The sequence below is a fragment of the Rhea pennata genome, chromosome 2 (assembly GCF_028389875.1).
Source record: "Rhea pennata isolate bPtePen1 chromosome 2, bPtePen1.pri, whole genome shotgun sequence".
NCBI lineage: Eukaryota > Metazoa > Chordata > Aves > Rheiformes > Rheidae > Rhea > Rhea pennata.
In genome coordinates, this window is record NC_084664.1 from 50,903,284 (window position 1) to 50,923,442 (window position 20,159).

At 35.7% G+C, this 20,159-nt stretch overlaps 1 protein-coding gene across 11 annotated transcripts in view; it reads right to left on the reverse strand.

Moving 5' to 3' along the window:
- CLASP2 (cytoplasmic linker associated protein 2) overlaps positions 1–20,159 on the reverse strand; it is a 145,023-nt gene that overhangs the window by 69,785 nt on the left and 55,079 nt on the right. For all 11 annotated transcript variants that reach the window (XM_062569487.1, XM_062569484.1, XM_062569486.1 and 8 more), the window contains 3 exons: positions 18,687–18,833; positions 3,709–3,788; positions 80–172 (listed from right to left, as the gene is read on the reverse strand). In XM_062569487.1, the coding sequence (XP_062425471.1) occupies positions 80–172; positions 3,709–3,788; positions 18,687–18,833 (320 nt within the window). The remainder of the gene's footprint in view (positions 1–79; positions 173–3,708; positions 3,789–18,686; positions 18,834–20,159) is intronic.

Here is a 20,159-nt window from a genome sequence, read left to right on the forward strand (position 1 = left end):
AGGAAAAATATTTTAAAACAACTACTTGTGTTTTATAAAATAAACCTACCCAAACCTGAAACCAGATAAAAATGTTTACCGCATTAGTTCGTTGATCCCAATCATGTTTATCATCTGAGAGGATTTCCCTGATTTTGTTTAATGTTTCTTCAAGTTCTCGACTAGAATAGATCTGAAAGATTAAAAACACAAAATACTTATATTGTTAATATTCCAGTTCACCTGATGAAGGAAACTAGCTTGAGGCTGAAAACAAAATTACAATTCTAAAGAATCTTCCCCTGAGAGTTCTACAGAACCACATACACATATGTATAATTGTATTTGATAGCAGATCTTTGATGGTACCACTGGGTAATGAACATTGCAATTCTGTACAGGGGACAGATTACTTCCTTAAAAAAACAAAACAAGACAATTCTTCACAACTACTGTTTTCTTCTTGTTTAGAAATCAGTAAACATTCAATACACAATTTACTTAAACTGAAGGATATAACACTATGGTGGGAAAACAGTAGGTCCAAGTATAACAGAATTTCTACTTCTCTACCCACAAAACCAAAAACAGTTTTTGTATCACCATTTAATATACTTCTGTATATGGGTAGTGTAGAATATTTATTACACATTTACACTAAGACTAATTGCACAAGTATTATACTGCTAAAAATTAATGTTTCTCAATAAGCCACTTCATCAAATTAAACTTCCTTTATCAAAAGGAAGTTTAGTTTTCTTTTAAAAGCAAAAGGGGATGGTCAGAGGTTAACTAAAGATGTCCTTTCATATTAAAGTCACTATAATGTCATTCAGACTCCTCAGACGCTCCACCTTTACCATCACCCACCTTGCACTAACTGACGGAAAGCTAACACTGCTAGAAGAAAGGCAAAAATTTCTCCACCAACTCAGCAACTATGCCAAGAAAGTAGTGAAGTACAACAGGACGGGAAGCAGGATCGTGCCTTTTGGTGGCAGTTAACTCTGAGATCTGTTTAACTCTGGTGCAAGCTTTAAATACAGTCTGAGGTTCTGGTCAAGCTACAAATACCTTTCAAAAGCTCTGTCTCATTGAATGGCCACTCAAAATTAGGACTTTTGTTGTCAATTGATGTATTATCAGTGTCTGTGAGTTGCAGTGACTGCTACAGGACTGCACCGCGCTAGGTAATAGACAAACACAGAATTCGTATGTACAATGGGTTTAAATTAGCCCTACATGAATGCCTAGGCAAAGAGCTTAAGTTTTTCTTTAATTACCCAGCATACATGGAATTGTACGTCTGCAATTTCAGGTGTTCAAACTGGCACTGTAAGCAGGAATTTAGTAAATGGCGTAACTGTATCCTGTTATGCAATTAAAACCATAATTCTGCTGTAAATATCCCAAACTGTCAAGGCTCCATACTTCAAGTAGTTTCAGAGAAATAAAATATATTTTAATAATTTTATTTTGTGATCTTAATTATGTTTTTATAAAGACAAGATGCATTACATCATTGACTTCAAAGGACAAAATTTCATTTTTGTTTATAAGTTCCCACAATAGACTTTTGTAAAAACAATTAGATTTGTTTTGAAAAGCACTCCAGCTATTGATGAGTGTTAATCCTGATAACCTGAACACAGAATTTTTTCTCTAATTTAAACATAAGTAAAAAAAATCCCAAATTTTTAAAAAACTGTTACCATTATAATATTTAATATTGAGGCATTGTCCTACCCCTGCAACACAGTAAATAAATTTCTTTTTTTATTACACAGATCTTTGAGACTGTATCTCAAAATTCTCAAGTGTTCTTCATAAATGGCCTTTATCCTTTGGAGGGCAACGTGCACACATATCAATAAGGGTAAGCATAATATCAAAGACAAAACTGTTAAAAGCACAAATACAAGTTAGAACAAACAACATTATGTCCCTAAAATAATAATGAGGAGCACAGAAATTGGAACAGGTTACTAGAAAAGCAGATCCACCACAGGAGGTTTTTAAAGATATACTGTAAGTGATCTAGATTGACTTGATTAATACAGACAATGAATCTTCCCTTCAGATCAGATCTGTATTTCCATAATATAGTTCTCTCCCTTACTTTCACTGAGAAGTAAAATACACACAAATGCAATGAAAACAGACACAAAAGCGACCCCAATAATGTACAAAGAACTCCCTTTTCTATCTGACAAATTTCCCTTGCTTTCAGAACAAGCTGTGGAATTTCAAGTGATAAATGTTTTTCCTTCACAAGATTTGGTAAAGAAATTTCTCGCTTTCCTAATAGTTAACATGGTCTCAGAACACAGTATCTGCCTTCTTTTTGAAGCATCAGAGACTGTCCATAACTAGAAATATGAAGTTGGACAATGGGAAATCCTTATTCTTAAGGATACTAAAAATTATTTATTTTTTCTGGTCAGCGGGTCTAACCCACATGCTTGGACTTGAAAATACAAGTTACGTGGGGGTCAGGTACAGATTTCTACCTTGCCTTCCCATCTCAGCTCAGGTCAGATTAGTAAAAATAAGTGGGTCTTTTTCCTCTACCTCTTACAATGCAGAAACAATATACTTCTAGATCATCCAGCACCATCAGACAGAAGATCACATGTACTAGTCCACAGCATGCAGTTATTCCACTTTTGTTCTCACAGTGTTATTAACCAACTTGAATGATTAGTCCCTGCTTGGGACTGCAAATATTAAAGCATCAAACTACAGGCAGTACATTTTCTGTGCTGCAAAATATAGCTCTGTTCACCATAATGGGGATAAGCAATAGTAAGAGTTTTGTGTATTTGCCCTCCAAAGAATTCTTAACAGTTCAGAGACGCAAAGAAGAAACAAAGTTCTTATAGTGTTGAGACAAAGATTTGCTCAACATGACAGGAACCATAGAGAAAAAGTGCTCCTTCATAAACAAAAAGTATTTCTGCCCACAAAAGAAGATCTAGCAAATACCTATACTATCATCTTGGGAAATAAAGTAGAGGTGTGCATCATGAGAAGAGTCAGAAAAAGTCCTCCTGGCCTTTGGGAACTGTGGCCAACAACGAGTTTAAGGTCATCTTCCACACTTAGGCAGCTCCAGGAAAACTTTTTCAAAGCAGGTCTTCGAAAATACAAACATCTTAGATGACTCAACAGTGTAAAAGCATCAAACATGTAATTCCACATAATTTAAAAATTAAAAAGAATAAAAATTAAAATCTGACCTTTTAAATAAGTACTCAGCATCTAACAGGTTTCATGAGTATGCAAATAAAGCCCTAGATTTTTTTCAAGCATTGCTAGAGACGAGTACTTTTATGCCAGATGCACTTCATCAGAATTCAGACACTTACATTTGAAAAATACTATTCTTACTTTTTAATTTATTTGTCTGTCATTATTAGTCGATTATCCCAAGAAATTGCAATACTAGATTTTTCAAACCTTATGGCAATGTTATTAGCAGAACTAAGAAGTACAACTATTTTCAATAGTTCATTAGAAAAGATTAAAGAAGCTTAAAATTTAAAAAGAAATTAAGAAAAGGATTTTAGTGACTGTAATTAGTAAGAGTAAAAAAAGAGTGGCTATTTGGTAACTAATAATTGGAAAAAAGACTGATATTCTAAAAGAAAAAATTAAAATGTAAGCTAACACATAGCATTGCAAACAGCATATTTCTGAAAACAAAAATGAGCAGACATAGCACCTTACCTGTACAGTAGGAACATCTGTAAATGCCTTAATAAAGTCATCTTCATCCACAGCTCCAGCTCCTCCTTCTTTAGAAGAACCTACATAAAAGTAAAATACTGTTAAATAGTATCTAACGCACATCAAGGTTTTCGAACTAAGTATCATTCACCATACCCATTTTCAAACATTTAACATATAACATATAAGAAGCCAAAGCATTCATCCTCTGTAAAACTGCAGTATCTTGAAATCTGAGCTCATCTTAAATCACAGAAAAAGTTGAACTGATTTTTTTTAAAGAATGGACAATACTAAACAGTTTACAAATACGGAAAGTTAATTGCTTCATTTTAATTTTTTGTTTGTTTTTAATTGGAAAAGTGTTTAGTACAACAATCCGCTAATAATTATTTGCATAGAACTCTTAAGATCAGACACCTGATAATACAAGTGTTTCCAAATAAAGAATAGAATCTCAAATTATTTACCAAAGCAAGAGTTATTTACCATTCAATATTGTTCCTCAAGATGAAGTGTTCCTATAAACACACATGCCACAAGCAGTCAGCCCTAGAAGTTTATTTTTTTTAATCACTTTAAATTTTACATAGTATCCTACATGATTCATCTACCTTGTGTTTCTCAGTATTCTCTTAAGGAGATAAAAAGTGTGAGGAGAATTCTTAAGAATTAATTCTTAATCTTCAATAATTTGTTGGATAGATAATAAGCAAAGACAGGTTACTGCATAATCAGTCCAGCAGAATATTTCTTTCTTCGAGGGGCAAAAAAAGACCCGTTGTGGGAAGTAAGCGCTCAGGAACAAGGGCCTTCTTGTCCCAACTCTTTAGTGTTTAATGTCCTGCCTAACTTATAGACCTTAGCTGAAACAGAGGTATTAACTAGAGAAGACATGTATTTTACTACCTACAGGACAAAAAAAACCAAACAAACAAACAAAAAAAACCTCAAAGGTCCACCACCACTATGATTTGATGGCAGACTTACTAGAACTGAACAATTCTATGCAGAATAGGTTCTCTCACATTGCTTTGGAGCCGCTTAGTTTAAAAACACTAAAGTGATATCTAGCAGAATTTGGACATAGTGCCTGCAGTATGATGTAGGAACATTTGACAAGTTTTGGCAGCTTAAGCTCAAGGATGTTATAAAGAGATACCAGGCATAAAACTCCTTTACATGTTTATCTCCAACACCATCTGTCACAATTGCCAATGACAGTCAAAAGGGAAAAAGAGAAATGGTAACCACCTATTTTTCTCCCTCCAGAGAGCAAAGGGAATGAGACCTTCCATAAAGCAGAGGAGGAAGAGGAAGAAGGAGAGACCACGATTAGATGCAGAACACTTTTTTCTAAGTGACTTTTGCTATGCCCAGCATGCACCCAGGCAGCTGTCTGACACGCAAGTTCTAAGTGCAGTTACCAGGCTGTCAAGACTGGCCTCTATTTCAGGTACACAAACTTTGATAAAAATATAAGGTAGCCTATAAACTCTCGTTTCAGCTTTTCCACACCATCTATGTTTTGAGGCTAGTAATAAATGCCCAGTGAATAGAAATCTTTCACTAGCCAGTCACTTAGATAAGGCACAATTCAGATCTCCTAGACAAGCCACTCCAAGGACTCGGAGAAGACTCTTGAGGCCAATGGAGAAGCCAAACAAACATACTAGCTTGTAGATGATCTTGATCACCATAAAATCACAGGGAATTCCTGTGAAAGGTGCAGTGTACCCAAGGCTTGAGAAAGGCAGCTCAAATTTCTGATTTGAAGAAAGAGATTGTACCCACTAACATGTATTAGAGTTTGCAAGTGAGCAGAATTCTGAGTGCGAGAGGAAGTATAAGTACTCTTTTTCATATGACTAGCTACAACTGCTGCAGACTCTGTTTCCCCTTCTGCCACACAAACTTGTACAGTCCTTAAAGGGAGGATCCTCTAGTCAAAATAGAATTTTGTGGAAAGAAACCCTGAAAAGAAAGAAGAATTTGGCACAAGCATCACACGAACTAGGTGGTACAAACAGCCATTTGAATACTCCTTTCATAACTCAGTCTGTCCCCTCGCAAAACACTCTGGTATGCAAGTCTCATAGTACCAAAATAATCACAATCAATATGGAGTACTCAGGAAATGTAAATGGAGAAGAAAGCTTGAGCAGTCAAGTCACTTAAAGGTTAAAACCTGGTCTTCATATGGTCAAAGGACTTGCTTATTCTGTTTAGAAAGGTTTAAATGCATTTAAGCAACAGTTAATACATGTTTCCATCCTTATTATTAAAATATCTTAGTTACAAAACAGTAAACTCTCCTATGAAGCTCATACGATGTTTCTTTGCAGCCTAGTAAAATATTGCAGCATTAGAGGCAAACCCCCCTGCACATAACAGTCTATACAGATCCTGTATTTTCATTCAGTTACATAAATACCCAAGTATCACTCGTAAAAAGGGGGTGGGGAGTGGAAGGTATTTTGCATTCCCACTCATTACTTACTTTATAAATTCTCTGCTAGGAAAATAAACTTTTAGTGAATATATAAAGAAAGAACTCTTCTATTTTTATTGATTAGAAGCCAAATCTCTATACTGCGCTAGGAGGAAAAATGTTGTCCAGCCCTTTCCTTCCAGATCTCTAAGATCTCTACAAGATCTCTGTAACAAAGCTTTATCTACATCTCAATTAATTCAAAAACTTTACCCCTTATTTACCAGAGACTGAAACAAAAGTAAAAGATACAAATCACTCCAGATAAAAAAGTACCTTTACCCTCTTTGGTTTTGTAAGGTAAATAGATTAGATGTAAAATAGGAACTGACAACAGCTTCAGCTCAGCATAGGGTAAGTGCACAGGGTAAGCTCAAGTACTTACTTAGCTTCTCATACGGCAGGTTAAATGGCAACTCCTACTCCCTCCTTCTGCCCTCCTCATGCTGTCATTAGTCACACAACAGCAAGTGGCCGGGCTGAGAATAAAATAAGCTGGCCAAGAGTGGTTTCAATGTGAAAAATTCCTTGGCCGTTTTGGAATATCTTTTAACAATATCATAAATCCTAATTGCTTATGAACAAAAATTTTTAGCACAATACTTGCAATGAATTAAGACAGAGCTCAATAACCAAAATTCTGCTTCCAGTCCTAATGGACAGATGTAGTAAAGGCTGTATCTAATTCATTATTTAATGCATGTTCTGCTCTTTGTTAGCTTCTGAAGTTGGGAGTTTTCCTGAACCTTTGGTTGCTGTCAGATACTCTTTCAGAAGGTGTATTTATGCTTGCTTGCTTTCAGCTTGCTTTTTTTTTTTTTTTTTTTTTTTTAGCTACAACCCTTATTACTGTTTAAGTGACAGCTCCTTTTCAAAACAGAGGAGGGAAAAAAGGGGGGAAAAATTAAGTGCTTCATGATCTGAATTACCAGCTCTGAGATGGAAAAGGTGAATTTTTAGAGGATGATTTTGATACGATATTGAATAGACTCAGAATAGAATAAAATTTTGGCTGTTTAGTAAAGAATTTCTTTCTTGTTTTGAATATCATGTAATCAGTGCTATAGTTAACAATAGCCTGGAATAATATTTTTATCATGCTCTTTTCACTTTGCTGGTTAAAAAGATGACACTACTTCTGGAAGAAAGGAATAAAATGCTAGGAAAACTAACTGAAGACTGAAAAATCTCTCAAAATTCCCTCCAATTTTTTAGACTACTGGGCCAACTAAAGCAATTTGATTTCTTGTACACGTATACCTTGACCTATCAATAAAATATAGAAAACCGTGGTCTTCAATTCTGTAAGTGTTCTAAATGTTCTTATTTCCACGTTTGAAAGACTGACCTCTGGTCTTGAATTGAGAAACTTGAATCAAAAAACTCCCACAGGTCAAGCAAAGGATGGAATTAATCAAAATAGGTGTAACAAACGTGACCAATACTCTTCAGTCGCCAGTATCTGGATAAAGCCAAAGTATCCTCCCCTGAGTGCCTAAGAGTCACTTAGTACATATCCTTTCAGGCTGTCTGCCTGTTTGGAAAACATCTGACACATCACAAAAGAAACAGCATTTGTTCCGATAAAAAACACCAGCCAACATTAGACAAGAGATTTTTCTTGTTAATAGGGCAGATTTTCCTATACATAGTTACACTGATAATACCAGCAATATCCTCTAGGGTGGATATAATGACTTTCTTTTTTAAAATGTCATTAGTGTAATAACTTATACAAAGTTTCCACTCACGATATAAACCGCACTACCAATTCATAATTGTTCTGCTGTTACTGCTGCTTACTAGCTTTACTATACAGGTTTAAAAAAAGATCACATTGATAACTAGCACAGCCATGCCAGTAAAACTTAGGGGAAGACCAAACTATGAAAAGCAGAAATGATCTTAGTTTGGAGGAAAATTATACTAGCAAAATTCCAGCTGCCTTGTGTTCATTATCTGAGCAAAACCAACCGCATCTAGAGGGGGGAAAACAAAAAACAAAAAACAACTCTCCATCCTCAAAAAAATTCTGTTACTATAACTTTGTCTATACTCCTAGAGCTTTTAACTAGCACATGCCTTGCCTATCTGACAAATTTCATGGATAAAACTTAAAGTTCCAGCAAAAGAGCTCTGACAATTTATGCTGGAAAAACATTAGGAGATTACCTTACTGGGTTGTTCAACGTATCTACCTGCTGGTACTTAGTATCTTTATAGTCAGGAGAAAAGAAAGGGGAAAAGAACAGTAGAAAAAACAAATACCAGTCCCCTAAGCCATTGTGGATCATGGTATATTAAGCTTAAAAAAAAACCCAAACCAAAACAAACAGTATGGCCTGAACTGCTTTTGACAGAGATACTGGGTAGACAGTTGGGAGCAGTTAACTTCTTCAGTTGTCCCAGCACAAGTTACTAGAGCTTTCAGATACAAATTTCAGAAAAAAAATACGTCTCTTTCTCTATTACCACCGATATAACACTAACTCCAAATAAGCCATTTTTGCATAGAAACTTACCTTACAAAGCCTATACGTTTTTTAAAAACCAGCTTAGAAGACACGCCAAGTTAGAATGAAGAGACTTTGCTGAGCAGAAGAGCCCTCAGTAGAACACCCAGTTTGAGGAAACCAACAGATGAATTCTGTCAATTTTAGTCCCAGTGGTTGACACTCTTACTGAAGCAACCTGTCCACTTCAGCCCCTCCAAAACCAGCAGACATTGCCCCTGAGACACCCTGGAATAGTCATTCAAGCTGAAACAACTGCACGAATTGAAGTCAAACAAAATACCAAAATATCTGCAAGTTTCTTCAAATTAATTTCTCTAGTTTGCCACTTCAGTTTTACTGCCCACGATTTTACTATCAACACTACTAGTAAAGCCCTCTGCAGCTATAACAGTAACATTTTCCCTATAATCCTTTTCAATTGCTTTTAACTTTAACATAATCATCTATCAAAGTTCTGGTATCTGCCAGATATCTACTTAAGATTGCCTTTATATTTATTTTTTTTTCTCTTAAAGCTAAAACAAAACATTATTTCTGAAAACAAATATACAAAAACACACTCATTTCATGTTACAAAAATCCTTATAGACAGTAATATTATCGTTATTATATTGTTGTAATATAATTGTTATGTTATATTACTACTTATTACTACAATATCTTACTAATATATTCCTACTGTGGTGTGTAACAGATTTAATTTGATGAGAGTTGTGTTTATTTGCCCACATTAGAAACTTGGCTGACACGGCTAGAGAAGTTCCCCAGAGCGTCCATCCACCTGTGGTGTGGCTGCTTCACTAACACATTCCTCCAGCGTGCCAAACAGACCGCGCGTGAGCAGAAGTTTCCATACAGTACCTGAAAGGCACGCTGCCTCTCAGGACTGTGATGTTGAGCAGAACTCTCTATGCAATCATTCACTCCAGAAAAGACCATGAGCAAGATGGATGAGAAGAAACTAGAAGTAAGCGTTGCTTACAGGAGAGAAGGTGGGGGCAAGGTGTATAACCATTAGGACAGTACACATCTCAGTCCTTGAGGTGCACCACATTAGTCGGGAGCACATACAGTGTGAAGTACACATACACCCCATGTCCCAGGGCCCTTATTAAGAAGAAACAAAAATAATTGTTATTCGAACTGAAGTTTGGCATGAACAGACTGAAGAACACTGCATTAGTATGTAAACTTTTAAATCTGGAGCTGTTCTGGAGTCTCAAAATTCCTTTGGAATAGTGATTTGAATATATGGACTACAAAATATTAAATTAACTGAAAGTTTTAGTGTTATCTAAAGCTGATTCCTAATACTGAGTACCCAATTTCATCAATTTTAGCCTCAATACCTATATAATCCAGCTTCACAGATGTAAAACATGAAAGTTACTACTCTTATTTTCACACGTACGCCATGGAGATCACTTTACATGCATTTGTGGAGCACTCAGAATATATGACCACACAAAGAGGAAATTAGTAACGCTGTACCAGTACAGGGTTTGGACAGCATGCATAAGACCATTTACTGGATAAGGAGAAAAACAAATAGTTCTATGAGCAATAAGAATATAGATATTTGGTTTCCTTTAGGCTTGTCTCACAGTTTATTAATCATAGTCTCTATCAAATTATAAAGCTCTCAGTAATCTTTCTAAGCACTCACATATTTCCTTTTCTCCATTCCACAGCCAATTTTTACAAAAACTTGTAAGAACATATTTTTGAAACCATTACTCCTTTGTCCAATTTGCCTTAAATCAAATGAGTTTAAAATTTGTGTTAACAGATAGAGCACGAAAACAGTCTTATTTTCAGTTTTTCATATATATTTTAAAATAACATAATAGTTACATTTGACTTTAATCTGTTCCCTGAATTGCATCTGAATAGGTAAGACTGCACTAATTTTACATTACAGAAATTACTGAGAACAATCAGGAACACAAACAGTTCACTTGTATCATTTATAATTTGCAATATAAAACAGACTGGGTTAGTGTACTGGAGACATTCAGAGTTTTTGCTTTGGTTTGGTTTTAGAAAAATGTATTTTCATTACTGTTGTCATTTCTCTTCAACCATATGTTCTTTCCTGAAACAATTTAATCTGATACTAGAGAACTATCAGAACCATTTTTCATCTCAAATTCCACAATTACCATCTTTAGACATAATGTTGCATTTTTGTCTTTCTAAAAGCAAACTAGGAGAACAAGACAGAAGGTCAAAAGATTTGACTTTTAAGGTATGGTTATTCTGTTATATTTTTAAACTTTTTAATTATTCATTGCAAGTGCTACTAACCCCCTGCTGCAAATGATAATTTGCACCATTTTTTTCCACTCAAATTATAAAAACAGTTCAAATTTCATGCTTCAGCATTTCCTGCTTCTCTATTTGAGACTACTTATAATTGTCCAAAGAAACTAAACATTTCTTTTTTTAAGAAAAAAAAAACACTTTTTCTCCTATCTTGCCATACAAAGAGGAACCACATCTACTTCTCTGCAGGCTGTCTACACTTTCTGCAACTCAGTGACAGCAAGCAGTGTTAATAAAGTAGCGTGGTCTTGGTCTGTAAAGAGTCTGCGTGAGCAAAGCAGCTTCTCTTCAACAGCAGCAATGCAGCGCTGTTTTGGGGCACCTATCTTTGCTTACTCTGTAACAAAACCACAGTCCACAGGGACTCAAAGGAGCAGGGTGGGCTGATTTCAACTCAGCTTCCTTCTCCTTCCTTCCGAATTGAGTAATATGAGGATAAAAAGAAATTGCCTCTCCTTCTTACTGCTTGGCAAACAAGTATCGAACATAAGCAAATTAAACAAGGCATGGGGTGTCTCATACCTATCTGGCACTGCTGTGACTACTACTGGGATGTGTGGGATAACACAGGCGATGGGATGCTATGTCAAGAGAAGGTTACACATTGGTAAGCTTGCACCTCTAGATGACTTCATCACTACTCCACTGTTCCTCCCCTCCTACGTCAGCCGTTTGTATGCTGCATTCTAAGACTATAAGCAAGCTTTTCGGGAAAGGACTATCAGATACAGTATCATGCTTATACCAACATCATAAATCCTACAACCCAACTGAAGCTTCTAGAAATCAGTGCAAAATGAATTAAAAAGTACCATGAACAATCTGTCAGCTGTTCTAGGATGATATACACAGAAAATGGGGAGGCTAACAGTAGTTTTACATATATACAGTCACTTCAGTTTCCCAGTTATTTCCTCATTCATTTGATTAAACAATCTACAAAGGGGGAAAAAAAAAGAAAAAGAAAAGTTACACCAAGTTACACCAATGCACACCCTGGTAACCAGATAGGAATTTATTATATCAACCAAGGAGAGCAGAACAAAGATCAGGTGTGAGGAAACCTTTGCCTAAAGTCCAGTTCATGGGAGTAAAGAGTAAAGGGAAGAAAAGAACAACTCCAAGAGAATCTGAAAACCTCCTATCTGAAAGCCCTCCTATTTCATTGAATTCTTGAATTCTGGCTCAGGTTAGCTTGGCAATACTTCATCACTGTATGCTTTTAGTTGACTAAAATCTACAAGAGCTACAAGAGCTGCCCACACTGCTAAAATTGTTGCTAGTTCTACTACTTTGCAACCCAGCATTTCCATGGGCAAGTAACTATCAGGAAGGAAGTTCATTTACATTCACGATGGGGGCAAGGAAGCAAACAGGCATTCTGTGACAATACCCAAGGCTGATCTCAAAGGGTGGTCAGAAAGACAAAAAACAAAAAAGACCCCCCCCCCCCAAAAAAAAAAAAAAAAAAAAAAAAAAAGCTGATTTCAGCTGGTATCTTGAAGAAAAAATCTTGAAATTCAGAACAACCTGCAAGCCACAAAGGGCAGCAACCACCATCAGAATGTCAGTGGGTTTTTTTTTGAACAAGATTACCTCAGTGCAATTTTACATCTTATGAAGGGCCAATATAGAAGTACACAAAAAAATCCTAGTTTAACTTACAGGACAAATACAGCACTTCAAAAACCACTTAATGAAAGCACAAGTAATAGAGAAAGGACTATCACAGAGTATTAACAAAAATCAGTATTCCTGAACTTATTTACTACAGCACTCAAAGTTTAAAAAAAGTATTTGAGCACTAAAGCTTTTTTTATTGTAAATGAACACAGTACCATCTGTATGAGCCTAAAGATGATCAGTACACCAAAGCAAGGCATTTTCCTTGCTTCAAGACCATTCACTAACAGTTTGTATTTACAGCTCCACAATTATTGAAGTCATTTTAATAAAAATGTTTCTCAACTATAGTATGCAGTTTTATTTGCAGATGAGAGGTTAACTTAACCTGGCTAAGATTTCAGAAAGCAAGTATTTGTTTTTTTGGTATTACATTTGTTCTATGTACAACCTTTCCAAATAATTCACCACATCCTAAAACCTCTGAATACTTTGAATTTTTTTCTGATACAAAAACAGAGCATAAAAAAGAAAATTAGCTCCATTCTGATGCTTTTCAAAGAGAACTGTATTACTATTCTTAAAGAAAAAAGCATTATGATGTTGATAGAATAGACTGTAGAGAGATTCACAATCTAACTTAAATTTCCTAAAGGTGGGAATAGCTTCCTGTTATGAATGTATTTCTATAGTTTAGAATGGGTATTGTGTTATTAAGATCTCATAGCCTTCTATTTGTCAGAACTATGCACTTGGTTTCCCCAAAAGTTTCCAGTTAATTTATTTCTACCTAAACAGAAATTTTTTCAATGTTGTTTCAGCCAAACTTTACGCTTTGGGAGAGAGGGGGGAAAAAAAAGAAAAAGACTATTCTAAAATAGAGGGCTATATCAAATAATGCCAGCAAACTTCAAACTGACATAGCAACAGTCTTCAGTGAGGACCAGATACTTTGAACAATTTAAGAAAAGGCGGCAACATCCCAAAATGTTAAAAAGTTGAAAATATAATTCTTGCATACATGTTTTTCATAGAATATAACAAAACCTAATGTCCTTGGGGTTTCAATTCATATTCTTCATGTTGGCATTAATACTCTTACTCCCAAAATACCTTTTTAAATGGCACTTATCATAATTCTGACATTTAGGTTAACATTCCCTTTGCTGGTTTGCCACTGGATGACTCATCATAAAGCTACATACATTCTTTCAAAACATGTAACAACTGTGCTAAGCAGCAAATAATGTCCAATAAAGCCAGTAGGCCAACACATCATAGAAAAAATATTTAATGCAGTATCTTCCTGCTGAAGATAGCTGCAGAAAGTCCACCTTATTGATTTAAACTACAACACTAAGAATGATGCTCCTACCCCGCAGAGGTTCTCATAAAACATGTATCAGAAACTTAATATAAACATTCATCATGACTGTGTTCTATTAGTAAGCTTTTCTTCCAAATACCACAAGGCTCTATTAAGTTCCACCATTCCTACATTAAATCCATTCTAAAGAATACTGACCTAGTCTGACATTTTGGGGAAAAGTACGGAGGTCTTCTTGTTGAGGTATAGACTGAAGTTTCCTACTAACAACTAGACTACCTAAAGCTTCTGAAAAGGACATGAAAACAGTTTCCTAGAAGTCTTGGAACAGGGAGTTCACACTGGCAAGAGAATCTGTCATAGCTCTATACATTATCTTGAACAGGGTAGGGACAAGAATACAGTCCATTTGGCTAACATACTCAAATTAAGAGCTCCTTCTTTTTTTTAAAAAAAAAATGTAAATTACGATGTCTCTTGCAACAAAAAGAGCTGCTTGCCCTACTGCCAAGAGCCAGTGAGTATCCATTTCTTGAAACAAACTGTGTGTATTTTAAGTAAGGAGGTCTTCGATCAAAGGAGTACTCCAGAAGCTCTGCCATTCAAATGAATAGCTGAATAAAAAGGTGCCAAAAATCAGCAGATCAGCTATGCAGAATTCTGTATTTCCTGATGAAGAGCTAAGAAAAAAGTATTGACCACAGAATAAGAAATATGCCACACAAAATACTGCACTATTAAGCTGAAGATCCATCAATTCTTATTCATCAAAAAACTTGGAAGAGTGTGAACTCTTCCAAGTAATAAAGCTAGATGAGAAAGACTCCTAGATTTCACAGTCAATGCAGTAACCAACCTGCTGAGGTTGCCTGATGTGATACTCTCCTAGCAATCCATCTTATGTAGACTCAAGCATGCCTGTTGGCAAATGCACCAATTCCACAAGCCTTCCCATCCCCTTTGTGGGCAGGAAAAGATCTTGCACAATCATTTCTAGCATGAGGGGATGTTATTCCATCCTGATTAGGATATTGCTATTGATAATGTAAATATCCATTTCACTTGGCTCCCTGAATGACTATTTTGCATTTTCCAATGCCACAAAGTGCATTTCCTATTCTAAATAGAAAGTGACCGTCACAGTGAATATCTTTCTGTATGACAGTCCTTTCAAACAGAATATCTGATCAGTAATGGAACAATCAATTTCTTAAATAAGAAGTATCTCTATGGAGTAGATAATGAAAAGTCAGGCATGCATATGTCTGTGTCATAAAATCATAGCAGGTAACATCATAAAAAAAGGCAGCATGACTAACAAGTTTGATGTTTTTAGCCTTGAGAAAGGATAGGACAGCCTCTATCCCCTTCTGAAATCAGAAGAGTTGAATTTTCTTGTCATCTACAGCTAATAGAAAAATACACCTTTCTAAAACAGTATTGTATGAAAAGGATCTCTGGAATGTAATAGTCAGTTTAAACAGATGCAGCTTCCAGCATTCTCAGCCTATGTGCACCAGAAGTTCTCCTTAGTCACAGAGGCCTAAAGACAAGAAACTGCAGTTAAGGATTGCCTCAGTTATGGCTCACTGAGATGTCTTTCCTTCTTTTTACAAAAATTTTCAAAGGTAAAAGCAACACAGTTGCAGGAACTGTTGCTGCTTCTTCCTCCAAGACCAAATAGCAACTTTCTAGTGTGTATATATATATATATATATATATATATATATACATACATATACACACACACAGACCATAAAAAAACCCCTTAAATAAGCAAATTCCACAGATGACAGAATTGGAAAGTGAGTAGCTATGGGCCTGAAGCACCTGCAGCCAGAGCTTATGAAAGAAAGGTAAAGAGATCACATTTCTGTTGATCACAAGCTTGAAATGCAGTGGTGGGCAGGAGCTGGAGCTGCAAGATGTGACAGAACTTCAATAAATCAGTAAGAACAGAAAACTTCCAGAAGCACACATCTGTTCCATAATGCTGGTAATGTTGAAGCTGCAGAAAATCTCAAGCATCCTTTAAGCACTTCCAAAGCAGACCCTGAAGAAAGTGGATGTGAACGGCCAAAATTTGTTCCACTGAGCCACAAAGTCTGAAGATGAGCAGAAAAAAAATGCCCTAAGAGGACTCCTCAAAGAGCCACAAACCACAGATCTCTATGGAGTGGAGCTTCACTCCAGAGAACCATAGCCTATGCCTCTACGGAGCTTAACTCCACAGGGAGTCTTCTCTGAACTTAGCACTATGGTTTAGATAATGTCATGGGAAACTCCTGTCTTACATTTCTTAAACAAATCAGTAAAGTCACACCCTTTTCTGTATTTGGCACCTACCCTACTGCTTTTTATAAGGCTGGGAGATGCAGGAATGTGATGCCCACTTAGATATACAGACATTTAACATCTCCATCTGCTAAAGTGTTTACTAGCTTGTTACCAGATAGAATTAGTTTAAACACTAGAAAGCAAAGCATGGACACAGGGAAAAAAAAACACTAAAAGATACAAATAATAATCAGCATCAGTAAAACAAAACAAAACTGGCTGCTAAAAAGAAAAAAAACAGGTAAAAGCCTTGTTTTCATATGGTAAATATCAAAAGAAAAAAAATGAGGATCAGTTCAAGCAAAGAAAACTTGATAGAAAAAGCCCCAATATATTAAGAAGCACAGAGTTATATGTAATGGAAAGAAATCTGTACATGAAGTAGAATAATGGGTCTGAAAGTGTTCCTTGGTAGACAGTAAGAGGAAAAGTATAGGTAGTTGAGAACAGCACAAGACTGGAAATCAAAATTCCACCTTTAAATCCCTTGAATGAAGGGCAAAAGGTATACCATATTTGCTATGAAATCTTAAGGCAAAAATCCTTCATGGTCAGGTACAGTATGTAAAATTACCCTGTATATATAATCCATATATAATATGGATAACCATTCAAAGAAAACCATGATCAACATTATACAGGTACAGACAGTAAAACATAATTCTAAATTTTCAAAATGTTGACAATAGGCATGCTAGTAGAATAGAAAGAGGGAAGACAGATGCACACATGAAATGAATGCAGACATGAACACATTTTCTCCAGAGCTGAAAAGAGAAGGTATAAAGCAAAGAATGACCAAAATGCTGTATTTGTAGCATGCTTAGATTTTGTGAAATAGCTCTACCTTGCCTTTATTCTCTGTATGGCTTCATTTTATGTTTTTAAAGGAAGGGAAAGAAGGGAAAGGAAGAAAATATCTTTTTTTTTGAATTTAAGTATCTTCTTAACTATTGATTTTTTTTAGATAAAATAAATACTCAACTGTTTTATAAGTTTATTTTCCTTCCCTCCTTCTCTATTTCCATATTTTTACTGCAGAGCTTGGAAAAGTCAGCATGTAAAAATATTTATATTAAGTATTTATGCTCAATAAAATACTATTAAAGCAGCACATCAACTATTCTTACATTATGAAGAGTGAACCTCACACTTCAAGCTAAGAGATCCACAACTAAATTAAAAAAAAAAATACTAAGAATCAATTTCGAGAGATAAGTAACCACTCTTACGAAGTCTTTTAGGTGGTACTTCCTAATATATACTGGTATCAAGCGTGAGTTGCATTATAGCAGTGTGGATACCACTCTATAGGTATCTTCTCAATTTATTAGGAAGTCTGAAAGTCACATTAGAGAAGCAATAAATTATCAAAATAAAACATTAGTTATATCTTATTGATACGCATGATGAATCTCCTCTGGCATCTACATGTTAGTTCAAATTTCATCTTTCCTATGCAATTCACATAAGAGAACATTACATGAGTAGGATCATGAAAAAATTACTCTGACAAAAATCCCTAATTGAAAGAATCAAATATTCATAAAAAAGTCATACCTGAGCCATGGTATAATTCCACTTAATTATATATTTTTCTGAATATGTACATGGCTGATTAACAAAAAGCTGTTGCTTTAGCAGCAAAGTTGCTTTTGTTAGCTCTTTTTAGGCCCCTTCCCCAGTCAATGATAATGTTTCTCACTGGATCTTAAATTTATAGCTGGAATGAACCAAGACAAAGCAAGTCTATGAATATGAATGCAGATTTCCGCATTCAAAGATTATAATTAGTAAACATCATCTTTATACTGGTTTAAAGTCTACCATACAAAAAAAATCCTAGCAAGGGTTTTGGCCCTTGTTTTTATCTTTTGGCAACTGATTTCACAATCCTCTGACAGTTTAAGGAGTAACACAAGTCATTCCAGAGTAATAAATACCTCTGAGTTACATAGTGATGGCTAGCCCTTATTAGCCATGTGAAAAGGTACAGATCTAACAGTAAAAATTCTACCTCTACAGATCTACTAAAGAATTTCACAACACATTAAATTTAAACAGTAAGTGATTTGTGGATTCCATCAAAGAGCCACCTATGTATTCATTTCATCAATACAATTATCTCCAGATGTTCAGTTCATTTGTAACACTAGAGGCCTTTACAATCACAAAGACAGACTAACGCGCACACACCTTTACGTATGAATAATTACACAAAACAAGGTTCCTTACAGTTTTCAGTTCTGCAAAAATACTGCAGTCATGAATTAAACATCACCTTCTGAAGTTCTCTGGTTTGTGCCTGATCTGGTAAGGTTTCTGGAAACACCTATCAGTTTGAATAGCTTTACATTACCTCCAACCTTAGGCCCACCAGCTGAACCCGGCTTTCTTGCACTGTTTGAAGGATTTCCTGGCTTTTTAGGTGCAGGAACCTTGAAGGCTGAAGCAGCTGATGATGGCCTATTTCCATCCACTGACTCTTCATCATCAAAGCTTTTATCTAGAAAGGGACAGATTCATAAGAATACAACTATTAGAATAGATGCATATTTGTTTTCTAATCGATTATTCTGTTTCATATTTCAGAGAAACTGACAAAGTGAATACATAAAAATAAATACCAATTATTTTGCCCTCTGTCTACAACCTGGGAGTAAAATGACAACCAGAAATAAATAACATTTTTTACTTAGTACGTTATTATAAAACAAGAGCTTTGTCTTCATAATTAGCCCCTGTAAAACTAAACATAAATGAATCCTGCACATTCATTCCTACAAAGGGGAAATATCTTTGCAAAGATCAAACAAATATTTTTGCTCATTTCTGAATATTTTCCCTAAAGGAAAGCCCTTAATATAATTTTCAGTCATTCCAGTCTACCACAGACAAATGCTTCTCCCTTTTCTTCTACTCATGCATGCATTTTCTGCTACACATCCTCCCACAATGTGTCTACCAGCACTCCCTGTCTCTTTCCTTCCACCCAGATTTTGCAACTTACAATCACAGATTCGCTTGCAGATCAGCCGCCTCATTCCTCTGATGGCTCTTAAATCCCCTCGCCCTAGGTCGGACCCAGCACTTCACATGGCCACACGCAGTGAATCCTCAATACCAAGCCAAGATTCTAGCAAAACCTGCTAGCGAGCACCATAGATGCACCACTGAGATTTGTGCCGGCATCTTTCCTCTCTCTTCCCTGCACTAGGTGCCGCCGCAGCCAATGAGCTGCAAGGTGACATCATCTTGTGCGAGCCGCGGCCAGAGGGAAAGGTGAAAATCCTGCATGCAAATAAATCCATTCCCACACAGGATATTTGCCACAATGCCAATTCTTCATTATATATATATAAAATGTGTGTGTGTGTATATGTATATATTATGGGTAGAAAATGCTTCAGTGCTTGTCCTCCTCTCTGCTGTAATTCAAGGTTTGTGTATTTTTAATCAAGAAAGATATTCGTCTCTAGTGACTAGTTAAAATATTCTCATTACAAAATATTCAGCCTTAAAAGAAAAAGAGGTATAATTCAACAGTAGAATGTACCTGCTATTCAGCCCAAGAAAGATTTACCCACCTATAAGCCTGAACATTAAAAAAAAGAAAAAAGATTCAGCCTGTAGTTCCTATGATAAATAAAATGGGTGAGGCTGAGACACAGCTGCTCTACAGTAAAGACTAATTTAGCATATTTCCTTCCCCAAAACCTGTCATTTCTAAAACAAATAAAATAAAATAATTGCAGACTTTTGTCATCTCTTGGTGGCTCGTTATTTACCCTTTGCTTATGCAGAACTTGTTCCCAATAAAACATCACCTATA